The sequence below is a fragment of the Lytechinus pictus genome, chromosome 18, assembly GCF_037042905.1.
Source record: "Lytechinus pictus isolate F3 Inbred chromosome 18, Lp3.0, whole genome shotgun sequence".
Lineage (NCBI taxonomy): Eukaryota > Metazoa > Echinodermata > Echinoidea > Temnopleuroida > Toxopneustidae > Lytechinus > Lytechinus pictus.
The window spans coordinates 18,571,080-18,595,237 of NC_087262.1; the positions used below are offsets into that span (position 1 = coordinate 18,571,080).

Genomic DNA, 24,158 nt, shown 5'->3' on the forward strand with positions numbered 1-24,158 from the left:
CTTTCTATTTTCCTTATCTCCCTCTCTCATCATTAACCCACATCCCTTGTCCTTGGTATGTTTCTAACATTGCACCCCACCCCTCCCCCCTGACACCAAGTAGACCCCTCCATCGCCCCCCATTGGTACCCCCGCAGCCTGCCGATGGTCAGGCTGTACGTGTCAGGGGCCGCATACGTGCGTTAGTGATCTTATAGACTACATAGTCCACAGGGCCTATATGCAACGGAACACCTTCCTTCGGAGCAATAAAGATGTGAGCTCCCAGTTCATAACTTTCAAAAATCAGAAATAACAGCTGAACTTCCCTCAAAAAGAAGAAAGTAATGCAACGCATTTGTATTCTGCTACCCTTTATTAATAGTCTTTGATTCTTGCCGAATTGTTGAGTAAGAATATTTTGCCATAAAAGTCAACCTAATCAACAATTTTTGTGTGTGTGTTGTTTCTCAAACTAATATTTCAAACCTTTATAGTCATTTGTATCACCTTTATAACTAAAGATATTTGATTTAACTGTTGTGTGGAAGCTATTTTTTTTTCATTTGAGTGGACTATCATTGTCTTCTGACTTGCAATTTGTCTGTCTATTCATTAATTCAGCCATATGTTCATCCCTCCATTCATCCTTCCTTCCATCCATCCTTCCATTCACCTGTTTGTCCATCCATATTCTTTCCATGTACATATAACATCTTTTCATCTCCCCTCAATCTGTTAAGAATCATGTGTACTTCTTCATGTGTTGATTTCCCAAATATGTGTCATCCCTTGTATCCATTTATTATTGTTTATCTTGCTCTTCAAGGGTCGTGCTGTTTTACCCATTAATATTTCTGTTTAACCTACTAACATTTCTGAGATCCTTTTAATACCCTTTTCCTTTGTGATATTTCTTAGCAACCTCGCTTGTCTCCATTCATTCCATCTTTCACTTATATATTGTAGCTATTACTTTCTGGATTTCTGTCTGCATATTAATAGGTCTTTCAGTCTGTTATATGTGGTTGTCCATCTGCTTTACTGTCTGACAGTTCATCTGTCACTCCAGATATTTATATTCATTCGACATATTTATCAGCCTTATAATTAAGAAAAATGTCAGTCAATTAATAGTTCTAGTCCCATGGTTTTCAATCCGGCTTTGACCCCAATGAATGGAGGTGGCCATATTCACCTCACAGTCCTGGCAATCGTTCCCAATGATACTCCAGCTAAGCTCTGCTGGCTTACATATTAACACTCATAGTATTTAAGAATTCCCTTCCTGCTTGTACCCATTTAATTCCAGGGTGGGGAGTGGCAAATACAGGTTAATGTCTTGCATTAAGACGGTGTCTAAGTAACAGTAAGAGTGGACATTTAGGTATTACTACAAAGCAATGGTCTTGACATGCAATAAGACACATGCCAGGATGACAAATTCTTGGCTATGTGGGGGAGTTTTCATATAGATATTCATAAGTTATGCAAGAATTTGCAAGTGACTTGAACTGGATCAGAGGGAGGGGGTGTTTCGTAAAGAGATACACGCAATATTTACAATCGATTGTAGCCTTTTGTGCATAGATTGCCTCCGCTTTTATACAATTATACTCAATAATCATACAATTGTAACACAAATGATACAGTGCTCCGATATATGATTATACAATGTCCAGTAAAAGGCAGTATATCTCGAATAACAAGTTTGGTTTTTCGCTTTTTGTCTTATTTTCTTTCGAACTGCTCCAGGTCCTTACTATGGCCCCTGGTCTCACCCAACTAGAAATCATCCCATTCCGTGTTGCTGCATACAATCTGAAGAAGAAAGCCATGGACTTCTTCGATCCAGAGAAGAAGGAGGACTTTGACTTCATCTCGGGCACCCGCATGCGTAGGCTGGCCCGTGAGGGGCAGACCCCGCCCGACGGGTTCATGGCGCCCAAGGCCTGGGGGATCCTCTCCAATTACTACCAGTCTCTGGCCAAGAAGTAATGCACGATGTGAACAGCCCCCAATACGATCATGAGAGAGTGAAGGAGAAAACCAAGTGTCTTTGAGGCTTTATTGGCAAGAAAGTAATGTTTACATGACAGACTGAAATCAGTTTTTGAAACTTGTCGTTTTTTTTATATTTTAACCCACCTTTTGATTAAATGCTACAGTTACACCAACGAAACCGACTCCAAACCGACCGATAGATATGCCATTGGTAATAACATGACATCTTTGGTCGGTCTTGGTCGGCTTTGCCGGTGTGAATGTGGCATCGCCCAGCGATATCTCAAAAAAACAGGCAAAATGAATAGCTCTTTTGGTCATTTCCTTTTGGTCATCTCTCAGGGTTTGTCTATAAGCTCTATAAGCGAGCTTAGGTTGATCCAGTTTGAAATTGATATTGATTCCTGTTTTTTGGATAGTGATGTCAAATGTTTTTCTCACTTAACTAATCACACCTAATTCAAACAGGTATCAACCGATTGCACATATACCATAAAGGAAAGGGGTGTGATCTGTTCCAAATCTTGTATTCTGTTCATTATCTCGGGAATAAGAATCAACTTCACAAAGGCTAGCAATTTTCAACCTTTTGATCTTTATTGTTGGCGATTTAGACGACCTGGGTTGGAGCTGTATGAGGGAAATATCTGGGGAACGGTGTAACTATGAACAGTATTAGATTGCACTGCGCATAAACATCATTATCAATGCTGTAGTATCTTGGGCATATTGTGAAGAGAATCCTTGCTGAAGTCACCGACTCATTATTCATCAATCTCAAAAGTGCATGTGGAATACCAAATGTTGATGAAGATACCAAAGCCTGCATCATTATTGACCTCAAATACCTTGTTATCCAACTAATGTTGGGTCAGTAGAGGTGACGAAACACTTGCTTTTATCATAAATCCATCTAAATTGTCTGGGTTTTATTTTATTTACTTGAGTGTGAATTTGATTTTAGTATATTTTTTTAGTGTGAACCTTTTTTACCTAGCAATAATGTAAACCCCCAAAACATTTACTACAGTCTGTCATGGTAATGTTAAAATTTCTTATCAATAAGCTTCTTCTTTGTTTGATAAACCTAAAGCCTTTTCATCTTTTTTTACGCTGTCTTTGTCTCTGTTATATATTTTTAGATCATTTTGTTTTATTCCCATTAGGCTTTCCCCGACTTCTGATTCCAGTGCGTGTCTGTTTATTTTTTCAAGAGAATTTTGTTACAGCTGATAAGATAAATAAAGAAATCATTCCAATGTGCCAAGAGCATGTTCTCCAGCAAGACTTGCAAATAATGGAAGAATGTTTTATCAAATGAAGTCTTACATTTTTTGTACCAGCTTGCAAGAAAAGGTAAATGGCGTCCATTCTTGTGATGTGTTTTAGTCAAGTGAATATGAGGCCAATCAAGTGTGAAATTAGATTACAATGCTCATCTGGTGATTATTTGTTTTTATCTTACTCTTAATCTTCATCACTGACCATTTTCAAATTCAATCAATTCTTGATAATAAAGGATATACTCAGGTCATGCTAGAATGAAATTCTTCAGCTATTTGTGTGAACAAAAATGAAAGACATGAGATTAAAATTGTGACATTTGCGGTTTAGAAAGTGACCAGTATTCAACATTTATATAATGCTTGTAACAGTAATAACAGACGCATAACTCTTTCTTTTTCCTCGGGATGGAGTTGGAAGAGTAGATTTTTGCTATCTCTTCCTGATTTTTGCAATATTTTTCTAAAATAAATTATTCAAACTGACACAATTTTAAAAGAATCGCAACCTTACAGTAAATTTCACGGGGTCCTAAGAAAGAAAAAGTGAATTTGCAGCCTTTTTTATAGAAGAAGAAGCACATGTCTGTCTTGGAGATAATTTTTATATTTATATACAGAGAAAGAATCGCATCATGAGATATATTGAATGATAATGATATGAGAAAGCATTAATTTATTACATAAGATGTATAGAGATTTTATTTATGATAAATGATTTTTGAGAGAGGTGATAACCCAATGATTGTGTGCTAGAGTGACTTTGATCATTACCTCATGCAATGTAAAACAGGCAGTGTATTGCTTTAGTTAACATCACAGATGACATTTTTCTTTTAGTTATAACCAAATGAAAATGATATGAACAAAAAGTAACAAAGAAATTTGCTATTTATTTCATTATCAAGTACACATCACACAAAAATGAGGTATTATTTGCATTCAGTTTACCACATGATGATGAGCTGAAAGGGGGGGGGGACCAAACTTTTATAGTTCAGTGTCTACTTCTTCAATGAACCATTATCAGCAATATGATGAATGAAAGGAAACTATTTCATCACTGCCTTGAAAATACAAAGCTAAGTAAAGGAATTCATTAGTTTGTATAACACTGCTATGACACTATTAATGTCTGAAATGGAATATGAATAAGAATATCTAGATTAAATATAAATGAGTAACCTGTTGACAGATATATGATAAAGATTGATAGTAATGTATGAGACGCACAACTGAAAATTAATTTCAATGTATAATGCATTTTCACCTGCCGTGCAGGTGAGAATACACTTGATGGCTGCAGCGGAGGTTTGGGAAGATGTGGACTGCGTGTGAAAGGACCCTGCTGATATTGTATGTAGTTTGTGTACAAAAGAAAACTGATCAGATCATTCATGGTAATTAACTATGTTCTTCTCTAGTCAATGTAAACATATCACCAAAGAATAGTTATTATTCATGGAAATGTATTAAGACAGTATTACAATTGTATTTGTCACATCCACATAGGAATTGATAAAAATGTCCAAGCTAGCATTACAAATATGTTGAAGTAAAATACGGTAGGAAGAACAGTCATCTGTATTGTCAAAACAAAAGATGGAACTGGAGGCTCTGTCAGTGTATTTTTAATTATATTGAATAAGGAAACTGCAAATATAATTCAAAAGGAAATGTACAAGGAATTTCAAACTTAAAATCCTCTAGCAAATATTTAGATTCTATCCTCCATTAATCTGTTGGATAAGATGCAAAAACCTTGTTATGTAAAGATAAATAAATAAATTTCTTTGGGACCAGAAGAAATGTACTCTTTGTCACAGAAGCATAACGAAAGACGAAAGCATTTTATTTTATATCCACATTATTCTTTGTAGAATTTTTCCCCATCTTGTTTATCGCATGAGACCAAATACCTGGGGAGTATTTCACAAAGAGTTTTATCAGTGATTTTCACCAACAGATGTTATAAGCTACTGTGAATCCTCACAGCTGATTGGCCGAGATCATGTAAGTGAAAATCACTGTCAAATCTCTTCATGAAAGACTCCCCTGAAACTATATACCTTGCTGCTATGTGAAATGAATTAATTGTTCATTCTTATTTTGAATATATTAAATTGATGTGACTATATGAATGATGATGTGAGACAATCTCAGAAAGTATGAAATGGAATATTATATTCATCATGTTTATTCATCATATTGAATGAATTATTCAACACAATGAAACCATTTAATAAAATTCTCAAGATTCTATCCTTGCAAAAAACATATTCTGAAGTATTTGATTGCATTTAGTGAGTATCTTATTTGTGTATTATTTTTTCCTCTCTATTCCACTCTCAATCTCTGTTTTTATCCTTCTTCCATTTTCTCTTTCAGTCTCTCCCCTCTGTTCCCCCCCCCCCCTCTTTCCTCTTCTCATAGCCCCACCTCTATCCCTTTCTCTTGTATTTATGTTTTTACAAATGTTCTAGAGCGGATGGGTGTGTGAATATGTGTTTGTGGGTGGGATTATTAATATCCTCCATTTTCTTTTGGGGGGAGGCTAAATAGATAATTTTCTCCAAAAAAAAATCAACATGCCAAAACCAGTCTGAGATAAAGACACACATCACACCAGTGTATAGAAATTTGTAACAATTTTTTTTTCTGTTGTTGAGGATGGCTGTTCTATGTATACCAAATATCCAATAGTTTTATTTTGTTTCTTTCTTCCATTTGAACAGAAAATTCAATAACAAACTACAAACCACGATCATCAATCTCTGCTCCAAAGGCCATATCCCTGTCACTCATTACAGATATCGTCTGCCTCTATCAAGCAATTTCCTCAGATGGCCATAAATACTTATTGTCGTGATTATTTTTGCCATGGGCGGAATAAAAAGGATGCATCTCTAAAACAATCCGGGGGATGTTAGTTAACATAGACTTCTCTCTCTGTTAAGCCCCCATCACACTTATTCCGAATCAAGCAGAATTGGCCGGAATGAAAGGACTATTGTTTGACCACCAGTCGGTCATTTAAATCTACTTCGAACACCGTTCGAAAATTCCCCTCGAATGTTTTGAACATGACCAAAACCTTCGGGACGGCCAAAAGAAATGACAAAAATAATTCGAATGCACTCAGAATGCAGTCAGAATGTTTAGAATGCGCCTAGAATGTCCAAGAATGTAGCACAAATTATCAATCTGACTCCATTGCGGTTCATTTTGACTAGTGTATGATGATTCACCTGGTCAATTTACTAAATTTCAACTCCAGTTTGGTGAATAAATAAGTTCCTCCCAAAAAATTCTAGATTTTTTAAATATTGTTTTCGTTCCAGCTTCTGCTTGATTCCTGCTGATTCCGAATAAGTGTGATGGGGGCTTTAGCAGACGGCGTCGTTCGGAGTGGAGTAGATGGCAGGGGCATATATGGCATCCTCCGTGCATAATTATTTTCATTTCACATCATCTCGTAACAAGACCCTTTCACTGGCGTGTGGGGGGGGGGGGGGTCAACGACCAAGAAAAATAAAAGAACAAATATAAGGAAAACACAATGGTGATCATTAAAATATTTCAACATCTGTTTAGATTTTCATTTTATAAAGGTCAACATTTTCGCTCTCTCGACTTTTTTTTAATTTGCCCCTATTCTTTTTATTACTCATTGCGCCAATGGAATACACCTTCATATAGTTAGTGATTTTGCTTTTATATGGGCCTATTCAGATTTACAATAGTCTTAAATACAGGAGTGGCACAATAGCTGGTATTGGTTTTTAAAAATGCGGGCAATTTGTCAGTCCCACGTTACCGTATGGTTCAGATGAATGATCAACTGAGCGCAATGGCGGCGCCATGGCTTTTTGGTTGGGTGTGGGGGGGGGGGCAACAAATAGGTGACTTCACCTTTTCATAAATTGAATAAAAAAGGGTCATATTAAGTGAAGAGGCCTTAGATACTGTTTTATATAATTTCTCTAATTTCTCCACCCTTTCTCTCCTCTGTTTCCCCAAGCACTTGTCGAAACATCAAGAGGGCGACAGGGCCTGCCCCTTATGGCGCCATCCCTGACTGAGTGTAAACCTTGAATGAAAAACTATAATTTTACAATACCGGATCAAGACAGAAGCTAGCTCACATTCTAACATATTTTTCTGGTGAATAAACAAGGTAATGTTAATTTTCTCCTATTGAAACAGAGGTAATTTCAAACAGCAATAGAAATCCAGTTGACTGAATCTTCAAAATGGCTTTGAATGAGGAAGTTATTCTCATCGTCTTGGCTCTCGCCCTTTGTTCCTACGTTTCGAAAGCGACGATGATCGACTCGGTTTGCTACGACGATGCCGAATCCCTGTACGAGGTCGAAATAACGGAAAGTCTATCACTGGGCGACTACCGCGGCAAAGTCGTGTTGGTAGTCAATACGGCTTCGTTCTGTACTTATACATACCAGTATCCATTCATCAACATACTACAGGTAACGACCCCCTTCCCCTCTCCCCAGCCTAGTCTACCCCCACCCCTCTCCCTACGCCCCTCCCTCTGAGACTTAAAATAATGTATTGGGCCAACTCTTTTAATCGTCGATACAGTACTAGTATTTGATTTGTTACTTGATTTCTATATCCTCTTTTTTTTCGTGTCTAAGACCAGTTTGGAGATATGTAAGCATGCCTAATTTACAATGCAGTAATTGGATACGACTAGAATATATAGCACATCCACGAACACAATATGAAGGTATTTGCTGCATTTCTATGTACTACTTGACAAGCTGTTCAATACCAGCAAAGCATGCATTGTTGCTAACAGTGGATCTGATGAAAACAAATCCAAAAGAATTCATGAATAACCAAGGCATCGAAGTTGGTGCTAATTATCTGCCACTTAAGTTTATGCGCATTGCATGATGGAACTATATACGAACTGGTCTATTGGATGATCAGAATTACTAGAATATTTGTTTATTCATCATTTTATTAATTACCTATTCATCTATGTTTATTTATCATCTATTCTGTTCATCTGTCATTCATAATATATACCTATGTTTTATACTTGTATCGATAAATCATAATCTTAAATTTATCTATACATTTATTAAATATTTAACCATATTTTAAATTGCCTTTGATTTCAAATCGTTGTATTATCAAATTATGATGAATGATGCCATATCCGATTTAAGTATATTATGTTGAATTTTCTAGAACCTGTTGCATAAAAATTTTGTCATAAAAAAACTCTTGCAAATAAATAACTCTGGCAAACAAAATTATGCCATTTACAACACATGGAAAAACTCTGGCAAAAAAAATTCCAGAGGTTTTTTTTTTCTAATGCAACAGGCCCCCTTTTTTATATTGTTTTCTTGTGAAATATGTAGAATAACGTCAAATCCAAATTTTCAATCAAGAAATTGAATTTTGAAAAAAAAGGGATTTTGGAATCACACTCCCTTCCTTTTTCTTTATGATTTATATTTTGAGCATGTTTTGGACAGAGATCGTATCTATAGCTTGACATGAAATGGTGCAGAAAAAAAGAAAGAAACAAGAAACACCCCCCCCCCACCGGGCTCTCAACTACTGCGCCCTTTCTGAACCGTTCCATTTTACGAAACCCTGAATATGTCTCTAACTATAACCATTCTTTCTCATAGGATCAATTCGGTGATGAGCTAGCAATCTTAGGGTTTCCTTGCAATCAATTCGGACTTCAGGAGCCTGGTGTGGGTGAGGAGATCCCCAACACCCTCCGGTACGTGCGACCCGGAGGGGGCTTCCAACCAAACTTCTATCTCAACGAGAAGAAGATTGATGTGAACGGACCCAATGCTCACTCGCTTTTCACAAAGCTAAAGGTATATGAAATTAAGGGAACTTTTCCCGACTCGGCAACTTGAGGCCCGGATTGGCCTTACCAAGAAGGAGGGGGGGGTGCTACATATGGAAACAGGGGGAAACAGACATTAACGAAGAAAAGGAAGAGATAAAGGGAGGAGGAATACACGGAGAAAAATAAAAATCATTTAGATCAAATCTTTTCAACATCAGTATAAAACGGTTTAAAATATGCAATATATGATTATAAGAGGGAAATGTATAGAGCCATTCCTTCTGAAATGACAGGTCAATCCCCCTATTTTGTTTAAAAACGAAATCTCTGCTTTATTTCTTTAAAAAAAATCCACGTCAACGTCATCTTACGTGTACCCAACACTACCCGTTTATTACATTCTATTCTGTGTCTTTCTTCTTCATCTGTTCATAGTATATTTTCAGACCGACGAGTTGGGCCAAATCCATGAAACGTACTGTGTATTTTCAAAACTATTAAACATTTTCCTTTTCAGACTTCTTGTCCACCGGCAAAAAGGGAGCTCGGTGATCCATCACGTCTATACTGGTCTCCAATGGTTGTCGGTGATATCACCTGGAACTTCAACAAGTTCCTCCTCGACAAGACAGGTGTTCCCTTCAAGCGTTACGATTCCGCTGTCGAACCCAAAGAGATCGTTGACGACATCCGACTTATTTTGAACGACGGATATCGAACGGTCGAGCGCCCTTCACGTCCATACTATTACAGTGATGAGATGTAAACCTGATTCGGCTGAACCATAAGAGGGGGCATAATTTTTTTCCTTCACATCCTCCTCCTCCTTCTTCATCTTCTTTCTTCTTATTATTTCTTCTTTCTTCTTCTTCTTTTTCTTCTTCTTCCTTCTTCTTCTTCTTCTTCTTCTTCTCCTTCTTCTTCTTCTCCTCCTCCTCCTCCTCTTCCTCACCCCTCTTCCCAATTTATTTTCTTCATGTTTTGTAAACTCTACTACTTTGTCTTCATCTATTAATCATCGATCTGATGGTGCCCCCCCCCCCCATCTTGAGAGCTGGATACATCTTTCTCGATCTGTTTATCTATTAATCAGGCCCCAAAAGGCAATGGTCACTCACTTCAAGTCATGTTCTAAAATTTGCCAAATCCCACATTTCCCTAAGATTAAGATCAAGTTTGGCTGAACTCGTGGCGTTGTTTATTGACAAAGTGTCTTTAATAATTTTTCATTTGACATGACATATTCACAGAAGTGCATGATTTAGACAAGTTGCATGAAAGCAAGATCATTTTCGAGTTCATTCAAATACCTTGCCAAGAATGTCTAATTCAATCAAGAATGGTTTTCAGGAGTCTAGGCATCACGAACGTTGACAAGTGACGAAAATAGAGAGCTCATGCTCGTGCCAGGTATGTGTCCTGTTACTCACAATTCCTTCTTCATGGAAATAGACTGCATGTTATGAATTACATATCAGGGGCCCGTCTTACAAAGAGTTACGATTGATCCGATCAATCGCAACTATGGAAAGCCAGCAAAGTCAACAGATAAAATGCATGTTTTTCAAAAACAATTTAAATATGAATGTATACCCATAAATTCACTGATTTCTTGACAATTTGGTGTGTTCTCCTTTGTTTACAAAGGACATTCTGCAAATTTCCTGTAGAAAAAAATGATGATACTGTTGGATTTCCATAGAGTTACGATTCATTGGATCAATCATAACTCTTTGTAAGACGGGGCCCATGATTATTTTATGTAAGCCTGCCCGGTTCTTCACCTCCATCTAAACCTATACATTGTGTCCATTGACCCATTTACCAATAAAAATCAGACCACCAATAAATGAAATGAATGAAGTGTGTTTCCTATCTCTTTGTGTTAAGTTATTGTTTGGGGTATAAACTCAAGGAGAACATGAAAACGGGGGGGGGGGCAGGGATAGAGAGAGGGGGAGCTAAACGATAGTAAAACAGAGAGATTGGAGAGAAAAAGAAAGGGAAGTAAAAGGATGAGAAAGAAGGAATGACGTTCATTATCATGATTATGTTTCTCATGGTAATTTTGGAACATTTTAGAAGACGGAACTGATTCTGCAATTACTCTTAATTTTACGTTCAACAACCTTCTTTATCAACGTTTATGGATATTCATCAATCATCATTTTCATTGGAATAACTTTGATTACGTAATAATTGTCGTTGCAATCGATTTTGGCGGCTGTAATTATTTATTATGTCCTACATCTTCCCTTAAAAAAGACCTTGCCACCTATGGGAGTGTTGTCGAGTACAGTCACCCATATACTCCCTTCCTTCTTGCCTGCCCCTGTTATTTGCCTGACTTTTCTCTCGAGACTATTCACTTTTCCATTGTTTCATTTTAAAGTTTAAGATAAATACGCACGCCATGGAGAGCAGAAGAAGTTAACCTTTTCCTTCCAATGTAAACAGCGTATGGTATTAATCATCCCGGATTCATTGTCACGTCCAAGTAGATTTACATCTTTAATGATACAAGGTTATATTATATGAGGATATGTTTTTTCTGATTTATGACATCACAATAGTATTCATTGACAGTCTTAGGCACGCAATAATAATAATAATAATAAACACAGCATTAATTATGCACCATCTATCTAGTAAAATATTCCGAGGCGCAGAGGGATGGATGGGTTACGGGGGGGGGGGGTGGAATGTTTGCTAGTGTGGGTGTATGGTCAGATCAAATTACATGTTCACATTCAACAAAAGTAAGAAGAAAACAGAAAGGATTTTAAATAATGTGATACTTGTCAGTATATTTTTTTGGGGGTTAATCTTTAAATCTTTGAATACATTATGCAAGATTGCTCTTGTGTTTATATGAGTCAAGGTGCACAAGAAGAACAAGAAAGGCGTTTCTTTGTAGTAGGCTTGTCTCATAGATGCGCGCCAATCCCAAATAATTTCCCACCCAATTTGGCACCCGGGATTCGGCACAGAAGCGATTGCTCCTTATAGGGGCAATACTATGACACTTGAAATTTATGAGAGCGAAACCATATTTTTACAAGTGGGAATGTGGGATTAAGTTAATAAAGTTCATTTTAATCATTATTGCTAAATAGATGTTAGGGTAAATTCGCAATTTGTTATTTTTCATTAGTAATCAATTTAAACTCTTCTGGAAGGATTTTTTTTACATTTTTGTCCAAACTTTAAGCTTTGTCAAGTTCTGCTTGACGGTTACATTGGGTGATGAATTAAAAATAACGATGGTTGTTGAAAAGTTTCTGATTCAAACATAATCCTAAAAATAATTTCTTATTCTTTTGAATACCTATAGTTTCAGATATTGCATGAACATTAACCATCAGCTCTATAATAATAGGGGATGCACTTCCGTATTAAAATAGGCCAAATTATTCTTCCTTCCTGTGCTTCTGCTCATGATAGTATCAGTCATCAATCTTAAAGAATATTGCAATAATGAAAAAGGAGAGAGAGGGGGGGGGGCAATGTTGCAACATGTGTTGGGGTGTGTGAGAGCGAGGGAGCGAGAGAGGGGGAGAGAGAGTAAAAGAGTGGTGGTGGAAGTGGGGGGGGGGGGGGGTTAAGTTGGTATAACTGTGCATGGTATCGTAGTCCGGTGACGGGTATGCCAAGTCGATGCGCAGCCCTTATAAAGGCATTTATCCAGATTACCAGGGGCCACGTTTCATAAAACTTGTTACGAATTTTCATTGACAGTTAAAAGCTGCTGAAATCCGTAAATCTGATTTTATTTTTATAATAAACTTGTAATAGAAATTTGCATTTGTTATTAAAAGAAATCTATATTAAACAGGACCCAGGTCGTCCCTCGGGGTGGAAATTAAGCCGTCGGTCCCTCGTTTAATGCTTACTCACATTCGTGGCTTTCTGAGCAATCAAGCCTGTCAGGTAAAACAAAATCACTACCAAGTTAAAGGGGAATTACGAATGACATAAATGGATGCATATATGAGAACGTATATGGTACTTGGAAAGATGACAGCAAGATGAAGAAAAGTCGTCAAGCCGGATATTAGTAAGAAAGGAAAGCGGATAGTTGGGGCAGGCACATCATCTCACGCGATGAAACAGGTTACCATGGAGACGGAAACAAGCCTGACGACGTAAACTGCAACTATTCTTCAGCTAAGTAAGAGAGAATATACACTGTCTCGCAAATAAAAAAAAAAGAAGAAGAAATGAAATGAAAGGTTACATCGGACATTTTTGCGTAGCCTATGAAGTTTCTTCTGCAACATTCTCTATGAATAATATGCCGAAAGACGTAGATATGGTATCAATAATTTGGCGCTCCTCCAAAAAAAAATGGGACTCGGTCCACTTGAAGACTTCCTTAACATTAGCAAAGCCCCTCTCCATGCCACCGATGGTGAACCGTATCGCTATAGACTTTGTGAGCTAGTTATTCAGGCTGCCCTAAATTTATGGCTTATAATGAATTGATGCAATTGACATTAATTCCAGACATTGATATCCCAATTAATGAGATCAACCCGGGAGTAATCTGGAGGAATTGACAATTTTACTGAATCACATTGCACACGTTGCGGGACTTTCGAGGAATACGGAGAATCGGATGAACTATCAAGTTAAGATTATGTAATTGATAAGGCAGGGCCCCTGCCTGACGTACCAGCTCTTCCGTAAGCCACAATATAAGCCCCAAAGACATTTATAACAGACGCACAGGCGACACGGGCAGCTGCCTAATATCGATTAACGCTATCGGCTCACTCGTTGATCAGCAATGTCGTCTGCTCAAGTGAGGGAGCAGCGGGCGTGAAAACATTGTTGAGTAATCATAGTCAATCTTTTTTTTTGCGGATTGACTGGCAGTATTTATGATTGCGATAATTTGAACTTAATTGTGTTTAGCACCTGTGTGATAAATTATAATTTATTCACGGAGAGATTATTCCTGGACTTACTGGATAGCGCCGGATTTACGAAGCAAAAAGGTGAGTTTTCATTTTCTTCATGATATCGTTCTTCGCGCTAAGATCAATAATGAGGTATTTTTTTGCATAACAGCATATATATCTTTCTGAAAGTGATACAAGCTTGACGTTGATCTTTGTGGCAATGAATAAATGGTTATTTTTACCACTACTTTCATGACATTTATATATGTTTATCAATTTTTATCATTGTATTATTGTTTCATTGTCAATATTATTAGTGTTCTTGTTATTATTATTATTATCATCATCATCATCATTATCATCATCATCATCATCATTATCATCATCATCATCACCACCAATATTATCATTATCATCATCATCAATCATCGTCGTAGTCGTCCTCATTCATTGACGAAATTTTCTTCTTAAGAAATTTTATATTGTATTTGTACTTCACGTAATTTCCCCCGCCATTCTTTGCGATAAAATCCCACCCTTGACACCTACTACGTAATTCATTGTGACAGTCCTACTCAGTCCTTGGTGTGGTACGTCTTAACATCCGTCAGATAAGCTAGAAGGATCTCGAGGTCTCGAATTATTCATCATTAGGCCTATATAAACGTGTCTTTCACATCTTACAATAGTCAATAAAGTACTATTATGTTAGAAATAGACATGCGCAACAGGCTAAATTGATTTGGATTGTTTAAGTTATCCACCATTGCGAACTTAAGTTTCATACCATGAACACACTTTAAGCTAGGTCTGTTATGTTCAATATACACACTTAGAAAAGGGGTTCTTATATTGTTCTATGCTTGTCCCGTATAGGGTCTTAAATTACCTTAAAACCTTAAACAACCACTTTGAAAACCTTAACCATTTATACCTCAGTCACATTTCCCCTATACGGCCGCCGTACGGCGAGTTGAAAACAGCCTTTTTGATTTTTTGTACCAGCTACATAATGGGCGGTTTGAATAAAATTAGATAAACGGCTGTTTCGACTCGACGTGGGGGGGGGGGGGCGTAGAGGAAATGTGACTGATGTATTAGGTTCTTGAGCACGTACAGATCCTTTTTTGGAAACCCGTTTTCTCGAGGCTTCCAAATAAGGGAAAAAAGGGTTCTAATTCGCACCTTTTTTCAAAGAGTTTATACACAAATAGAACATTAATTCGGATGATATGACTACACACTTCGCTCGACATCTCAATAATATGGTAAAATAATTAACAACAAAGGATTTCTAATTTTAAGCGTGGGGCCTCTTTATAGTTGAATTTCAAACCTTAAATAAAGATTCATATACGTCTTCAATATAGTAAGTATCTTATACTGTGGGCTTATTTCATGATTAACTATTTTCTAGGGTTAAATTACTAGGTGTTGAGTTTCAATGATGCATATAACAAATATTCTTTCTCAGTTGCTACGCTCACGTGCAAAATATGCAGTCATACTTCTTTTTTAAATTAAAAGCCTGTACCTAGAAAGCTGAGTTACATTATATACAATAATCAATTTTCTCGTTTGCTCTCTACGCCCCTCGCATATCTTCTACATGTTCTAGAAAGTTGTCACGGAACTCAACCGGGGTACCTTTTTTAATTGGTAGTCATCTATTACTTCACAAATTTCCCGAAACTATTTAAGAATCAGTACATGTGACTGGTATAGATCTAGATTTAATTTATATTTATAGCACCGTCTATCGTTGTAAAATTTCCGGGTGGAGGGCGGATCAGCTCGAAAGTCACCAATCTCAATCTTAACGGACATCGTTTGTGACCTTGACCTTACACCGCATGAGGGTGATATGCAATCAATATCGACTGTAAATTTTCATACATACGTTCCATGACATTACAGTCATGTTTAACGAATTTACAATATCAATTTTGTATCTTTTATCACAATTCTTTGATTCTTTGTATCTTTTATCATAAGCAGTCAATAGAAGAATTAATTGCTCTTGCGAACGAGTGTCCACAAAAGAATTTAGAAAGTTGCAACCCTACAAGCTCCCTTTTCTTTTTATTTTGCAATCCATTCCATTGTATACCAACCCGTTTATTTATATTGCACTGTGCTAACTGTTTATACCTAACACAATCGAATTTGACGGGAATGGAAATAAGTGAAATGAAATTGATTAAATGTAAGAAGTACTTATGAGAAGGAGTTTGAGGGGGCGGGGATTGGGTACTTGATTTTACTATTACTGAATATGTGTCGTCATCTGGAAATCTGGACAATAGATTGTTACTCCCTCGAGCTACTCAAATCAAACCCACATCTCTCCTTAAAAAACAAACATACAAAATATTGTCCGATTGCCAGACCACTGCCCATCTCCATCCATCAAGGTCATTTTTTCTTGACCAAGGTTAGATTTTGGGGTCTCCAGAGCATGCTTCGGATGATGAAAACTTGGAGTCTACGACTCTCCTTCCATCTGCTTCTTGTTTGATGCAGTATTTGTGGAGGCCTTTGTTAAGATGTTTTAGTGACACGTGTTGGGCAACAAGTTTTATTGTCATTCACGCAGACGTGACTGCGTGTCATAACTGTTAAGGTCAATTTCCCGTATTTACAAATTAAAATGGGAAACGGCTCCCCTCCCCATAAAAAAATCAAGAACAAACAAACAACAACAACAGAAAACAGAGTGGTGAGTGGGGGGTTGGAGAGAAAAGTGTTTGATGTCTGGGCCGATTAAATAATAATATCAATTTGAAAAATCCTCAATATTTTTGTTTAGTCACTCATTCCAGTTATCCTTTTATCCATAGACATTCATTTTAAGGCGGTTAAATATTCAAAAAAATAAAACAGAGACGATAAGTCACCAACTTTGAGAAAAACAGTAATCTCGAGATTTTAAATTCATGATGTATTCAAGGGGTGAAAAAAGAATAGCATATAAAGAGAAGTACATGTCGTGTTCGTTTATCCCTGTGATTTAAGTGAGAAAAATTGACCCCCCCCCGAAAATACCCGTCTGTGTGTTATCTATCTCTATATGACATATCTGTCTGTATATCTCATCTATATCTTTATTTACTTAATGCTCATTTACTGATTAAATTCCCTTTTTATTCCATTGTTCTTTCTGTTCATTTATTTTCTTCTTTTTTAATTTAATTTTCAATTGACCACATTTTAAGCATAATTTAAGATTACAATATTACTATTTCAAGGGATGGGCAATCCTCAATAAGCCAATGTTGGCATCTGAATGTAAATTCTTATTACTTATTAATAATCCGATACCGACCAATTACAATTATCATGACTTACGTGACTACAGGAGAAGCTATTTTTGTCATTAGTCAATGTTCAAGATGCCCAAAGTCCTAAATATCATTCCTGATCGAATTAGACATTCTTGGCAAGACATTTGCATGAAGACGCAACATGATTAAGCTCTCTTTATAATGATGATCAACTTTTCTGGATATGTCAGGTGAAATTAGAAAAATGTTGTCGAAAAAATAATCGCCAAGAGTTTAGCCAAACTTGATCTTATCTTACATGTCTTAGGGAAATGTGAGATTTGGCAAATCTCAGAACATAATTCGAAATGAGCATTGTGTCTTACACGATTTGAAAGGGATCCGCTAGATAGGCCTATAAATAAAACAAATTTACAAAAGCTATGTTAAATGATAGAAAGCACATGGCTCTGAAAACGAGGGGGGGGGGGGGTCTGTAGCGCATTCCAAAAATCAACAGACCGAAATAGAAATGAATTTATTGAAATTTTCGGAAAATATAGCAGGAGAGGAAGAGGAGGAAGACAAAAGGTAAAGAATAAGAAAATGAGGGAACAGAGGAGGAAGAGGAAGAAGAAGAAGAAGAAGGAGAAGGGGAAGAAGGAGAAGATAATGATGGTGTTGAATGATGATTATGATAATGTCGCACAAAGAAAACAACGAACAGAAAAAGTTTTTGGTAAAAATCTGGCAAGCCCCCCCCCCCCCTTCCGGAAAGTAAATGCTGCTTTTTAATAAAGGCACTTTTGAAGAAGGGGGAAGCTCATCATTCAGTTTTTGCTTGTCTGGATCCATGTCTACCCCCATCACCTCCCATTGTTCAGTCCGACCCCACTACGCCTCAAATAATTACACAATGTGTTGTGACGAGTTATATTCGAGAATCTTAAAGGAAGTTTAATGCTATTGTTTAATGCTAAAGGAAGTAGTCATTTGTTTCAGTTGCCGCACGGGGCGAAACTCGCCCTTGAACGGACCCACCTGCATGGCTTTATATTTAGATGCTTCCTTCCAAGAAGTATAAATGTGTGAAAACAACTAAATATAAACTTGGAAAGACTCTTGCATGGGTCTCGTTAAGGTGACGCTTTGGGACCTGAACTGAGAGTGAAGTAAGGAAAAAAATATTGAAATTAAACAGCACAAAGTCGGATTATCTTGAAATATTTGTTCTTGAACATAGTTCCCCATACTTGCATGAGACGTATTTATTTATTTTTTGTTTATCAATCTATTCATGTTTTAATTAATCTACTTATCTATTAATCTATCACTTCATTAATTCAATTAACAACTTGGTTTATTTACATGTATACTTATATTAATCTACGCATCTGTCGATCTATATATATATATATATATATATATATATTACAGTTAATTAATTAATATTCGTCAATATATTATGCATTCATTAATTCATTCAATTGTTTATATTGTATCCATTTATTTGTTTATTCATTCATTTTTCATTACTTTATTCCTTTGTTTATTCATTTATCAAAACAGATGAGCAAAAGACAGTTTTCATCAATGCACTGATAAAAAATATTCACAATGTCACAACTGGTATCGTGATCAAGATTTGGTGCCTTATCATGATTCAATAATTCATTCATCTATATGAATAAATTATCAATTAAATAAATTAAAAATAGTCAAAATGTGGAATAAAATTGCTAACTACAGCACTAGTATTCATTAGGTATTTCATGTAAGATAAGATAATTATTTAATATATTTATTTGTCTTTCTCTTCTGTACATATTTTCTTTGTTGTTCAAAAAGAAAAAGAAAAACACAATAGCTTATAAAATGTTTAAAAAAAGAGAAGGAGAACCCCTAGAAATCTATCCCATAAATGACTATTTTAACTCTAAAGGTTTTGAAATGACCTATATATCCGATCCAAGCATGGGTTCCTTAACCCGTATCAAGGGAATGCCAAGAAACGGGTAATTTGCTTCACATTGAACGTGACCGTAACCAGAGTGCATAGTGGCATCGTAACATTGAAATCAGTGGTGGCCACATTATCTACCATAGGGGCCTCACCACATGCTTGGGTGACTTATCACATTTTGGAGGATGGTTATAATTAATAGTTTCCAGCGTGCTTTAAGATTACACTTACCTTGCAACACGATATCAGGGGTCGTTTCATGAACCGTATTCATGATATTGTTGGTGGTTTCTTTGTTCACTCATTAATTCGTCCGTATCCAATCAGCTTGTGGGATTTCAGTAGCTTCTAACCGTTTTTAATGAATATCACTAATATAAAATTTTGTGGAACACTTCATATATATTTGATTTGATTTGATTTGATATATGAATTAATCGCAGATCAGGGTTTTGTGGTTAATGGCCCTAGCTGCCCTCTTGAACTACTCGGAGATCATGGAAAAATTGGCCTTGTTTGGAAGGTTTAGATGATAATTTTAGATAACAGGAATATTGGCGTAGGGAGGCCTGTAGCCCCCGGTCACCCCTTCATGATATCAACAAGAAATTGTCCTTAGAATGAGAAAGAGAGAGGGGGGGATATCTACTTTAATATTAATGAGAAAGTCAAAAGGGGCCTAAGCTTTCGATCCTAGCAGAATCTTCGTCGGAGGCAAAATATTAATGATATCAACCTATTACATGCGCCCAACACTCAAGCTCAAGAAAAAAAGGAAAAAAAGGAGAAGAAATAAAAGTAAGAGTGGCGTACAGATGGGGAGAGGGGGGGGGGTGCTTCCCCCAATTTTTTAATACCAAGAAGAAAAAAAAGAGAGAAGGGTGAAATATGATATTATCTCCTGAATATCATGTCAAAATCTATCACAAAATTTGATTTTTGTAATAAAAATGTCTAAATTTTTGGTGACTTGCTCATGCAACAATTGCTCCGGGATAAATTTAGTCTAAGATGTAGGGTTAGGGTTGAAGTTGGTCATTCGATTAGTTTGTGGAATTTAGAGCAGAGTGATTGTTGCCGGAGCAAATGTCATGAACCAAATTTTTGTCCGATACGCCATATCTGGCCCCCTTAATTTGTTTGGCTCATTACGCCACTGCATGTACTTCTACTAACATAAATCTAAAGTGCTGTAAATTTGTTCATGATTTGGCGTGATTTAATCCAGGTATAATCTGTTCCGATGTATAGGAGCTCGATACGTTGTATGAAATTCTATAATAAATATTATGTTTTCCGACACTGACTGAAAGTGCGATGTAGGGTTGTATGACTCTAGACACCACTGCATAATGGCAATTGCTTCTTTTCCCCTTCCTTCCATCACTAACTCCTCTTCTATCCCCCCTAAAATGGCTTACGGCAATACCATATCTAAAAAGAAGGAATAATATTTGCAGCAAGAAAACAAAACTTATTATTTGTTTTTAATAATTCATTTATAACTTTAATATAGTATATCATTATGATCCATGTAAAAAAATGTTGCCAATACATGAACAAACACAACGCTTATGACTTGTATTTTTGGTCTTTATTCTTGCCTCCTACTCCAGGTTCTTTCTGTCCGAGCCATTCTCCGCACCGTGCAAACAGACTGTGGACACTTCTAGATACATACCAAAGGCCATGCAAAAGATGGCCGGTCGAGAAACTATCGACCGCCTCCGGAAGGAACACGAATGCAGCATCTGCTGGCAGAAGTTCGAAAGCGCCAGGTTCCTAGCCTGCTTCCACTCCTTCTGCGAACTCTGCATCGAACGATGCGCCGGTACCAACGGTAAGGAAAACACGGTGGTGTGTCCAATCTGCAGGCACTGCACCACCCTACCCGAGGCAGGTGTCCGAGGGCTACCCCTCAACTATATCATGAACCGCATGGTGGATGCCTTCGAGGAGTTTGAGGCGTACGAAGAGAGGTTGAAGAGCTTAGATGCCATATGTGACTGGTGCGGTGACGAGGAAGCCGTTGCGACGTCCTTCTGTCACGACTGCACCAATATCCTATGTGAGGAATGCGTCAACATGCACTCCAAGATGAAGATAGCCATGCGAGGACACGTGGTGACCCCAATCGCAGAGATCCGCAACGGGAAGACGAAGATCCAGCGTATGGACAGTGGTACCGATGACCTACCAACCTGCAAACACCATGAAGACGAGCAGCTCAAGTTCTACTGCAACACCTGCAAGAAGTCGGTGTGCCGTGACTGTATCTTAACCACTCACTCCAAGCCGTCTCATGATTGCATGGATATGACAAACGCCGCCATCCAACTCAGGGAGAACCTCCGAAAGATGCTGTCTGAGATTAAGTGTAAATCGATAGAGATTGCCGACCATATCTATGTCATTGATCAGCGGGAGAAGGAGGTATTGGCAGAGGTTAGACGAGCCATGGATAAGGTCAACCAGGCTGCCGACGAAGACATCCGGCAGATCGAAGAACGACGTCGACTCTTGCTGAATGACCTCAGACAAGTCCGCTCTGCCCTGGTTGAGAGGATTGACGGTGTCAGATACAACGTGAAAGAAGCAGAATCTAGGATATCTAGAGTCAACAACATCGGTGAGATAATCTTGGAGAAGAGTAAAGACCACGAGATGCTCTTGCTTCATGAAGGATTCGGCACCACGGTTAAGAAGCCAATGTCAAAAAAGTTTGACCGCGCTGGACTGGATCGCGTTCTTGAGATCGCACGCAAAATCCGCTTTGATAGAGAGGTCCCGAAGCAATTCATCGGGAAGGTTACTCATAATCAGATGGTTTGGCGACTGGCTCGGCAGGTAGAATTCCCTGTCAGGCGATGTGTGATGAATGGCATGACTGCTTACAATGATGGACAACTGGTCATCGGGTACTACTCCGGTGGCATCGATGTCGTCAGCATCAACGGCAGCGGTCGCCGGGTCATTGAAGATGTGAAAGTCCATGACGTAGCCACGATGAGTGATGGAAGTTTTGCCATCTCCGGCGTTGACGGTTTGCTTCAACTTCTAGGTGAAGATGGCAAGGTCAAGAGACGCTTTGACACCCAAGGAGCTTCCGGATTCGCTTCCATTGCCGTTGATAAACACGACAACGTATATGCTGGGTATCCTTTCCTGCAGAAAGTCATGATCTTCAGCTCTTCCACTGGTAAAATGTTACGGGCTGTCGCTACTTCCGGTTGCGCCCCTTGGCAGTTACACACGCTGAAATCGGGTCACATTGTTGTATCCGACCCATGCGCTCAGAATGGCCCGGTGGTCAAGATTTTCGACCAGGAAGGAGAAGTGACAGCATCCATCCGAGGTAACGCTAACGAACACTCCTACTGCGCGACCGATAGTGACGATAACCTCTACATAGCGGTCATCAACAAAGGTGGTGATGACGTCCTCTCGGTCAATCTGATGACTCCAGAAGGTAAATTCGTCGAGAACATTGTCCAGAACCAGAAGGTCAACCTGGTTAGCACTTGGTTACGACTTGCAGCGCCCTCACCAGGAACCGTTGTTGTAAGCACACACGAAAAGCTTCTTGTCTATCGGAAGAGGCCCTCGCACAATGATTTCTGGATACCTGCTTCCCAAATTGCAAGATTCTAAGGCAACTTCTATAAGAACTGCCGAAGAACTGATTTTTTTTTAATATTTATATAGTTTTGTAAAACACAATTTTTGTATGGATTTCAAAATTTCTTATGTGATTGCTAGTTTCTCATAATAAAATTCTACTGGCAGTAATGTATTCACAATCATACCAATAACTTTGTTTAATATTACCCGACGATTTGCCTCAGCCCCCACCCCCCAGAAATACCAAGACTTCGAAAATGTTACATTAAAAAAAATATGGTAAGGATGTACATTGTCACGACTTAAGTGTACAGAGAAAGCGTATTATATAATGATTACGTTGCAAGTAACGTATGTATATATATATATATATATATTGGCTTTGTAAAATACAATTCGTATATAGTTCCACGTTAGTCATTTTCAGTTTCAGTTTCATATAATGACAGCGTCTTGACAGTCTTGTCTTAACGTAAAAATGGTGGTGCTACCATTTCTGTCAAATATCTAGGTCACTTCCGAAGCCAATGAATATGTTCCCCATTTGGTGATGTACAAAATCATTCTCAGCCTAAACAAGTGTACTATGAGTGTCTTTCATGTTGTACTTTCTTTTCATAAATAATTGCTCTTAAAAAGTGTTCTTCAGATTTTAAGATAAATTTACTTAAAAGTTCAAATTCATAGACATTTCTAAATATAGAAACTAATAAATATGATTATGTTCCCTCAATGTTATTGTTATAAATCTAGCTCCCAAACATGACATATTGCAATGCCAAGAAATCACAATAGGCCATTATAAACATGGTTTAAACAAATTTATGGGAGACTGTTTAATCATCTGTCATTTAGCACTGTAAAATATCAACATGAACTAATTTCACGATGATACAGCGTAATAATATTATGACTGAACTCGCCAAAACTCAGATACTTTTTATTTAAATTTTCTAAGCGGACTATATATGCCTATGGAATGTATAATACTGTTGATATTACTGCATGTCCAAATATACTACTTTGTTAAAGTGACTTTTATGAAAATGTACAACGATTAACGAGTAAGCTGTAATTGTTACCATGGTTATGACTGTATATAACTTTCTATTTTAAATGTCAAGTTCGTTATGTTAGTAGTATAGCTGGACAATGTATATGGATTCATACGTTTGTATATGGCACTCTACATAATGTGAGTCATTGTTCTCATGCATGTGTATAATACAAGTCGCTTGATAATACTATGTTTGAATACTTGCATAACAACAGAGAGAGAGAGAGAGAGAGATA

At 37.5% G+C, this 24,158-nt stretch overlaps 3 protein-coding genes across 3 annotated transcripts in view; all 3 read left to right on the plus strand.

Annotated features, from left to right (window-relative positions):
- The window catches only part of LOC129282173 (bifunctional 3'-phosphoadenosine 5'-phosphosulfate synthase-like), a 28,492-nt gene extending 22,947 nt beyond the window's left edge, over positions 1–5,545 (plus strand). Inside the window, exon 13 of the mRNA XM_064112725.1 lies at positions 1,735–5,545. Coding sequence (XP_063968795.1) covers positions 1,735–1,977 — 243 coding nt within the window. The 3' untranslated portion in view covers positions 1,978–5,545. The remainder of the gene's footprint in view (positions 1–1,734) is intronic.
- Positions 5,546–7,409: 1,864 nt separating this feature from the next.
- Positions 7,410–10,973, plus strand: LOC129281740 (glutathione peroxidase 1-like). Its single transcript, XM_054917655.2, has 3 exons — positions 7,410–7,753; positions 8,939–9,139; positions 9,632–10,973. The coding sequence occupies exons 1-3, from the start codon at positions 7,520–7,522 to the stop codon at positions 9,878–9,880; spliced, it is 684 nt and encodes a 227-aa protein (XP_054773630.2). The 5' UTR covers positions 7,410–7,519; the 3' UTR covers positions 9,881–10,973.
- Positions 10,974–13,851: 2,878 nt separating this feature from the next.
- LOC129281294 (E3 ubiquitin-protein ligase TRIM45-like) lies at positions 13,852–23,132 on the plus strand. The gene is made up of 2 exons (XM_054917233.2): positions 13,852–14,114; positions 20,861–23,132. The coding sequence occupies exon 2, from the start codon at positions 20,934–20,936 to the stop codon at positions 22,893–22,895; it is 1,962 nt and encodes a 653-aa protein (XP_054773208.2). The 5' UTR covers positions 13,852–14,114; positions 20,861–20,933; the 3' UTR covers positions 22,896–23,132.
- The last annotated feature ends 1,026 nt before the right edge of the window (positions 23,133–24,158 follow it).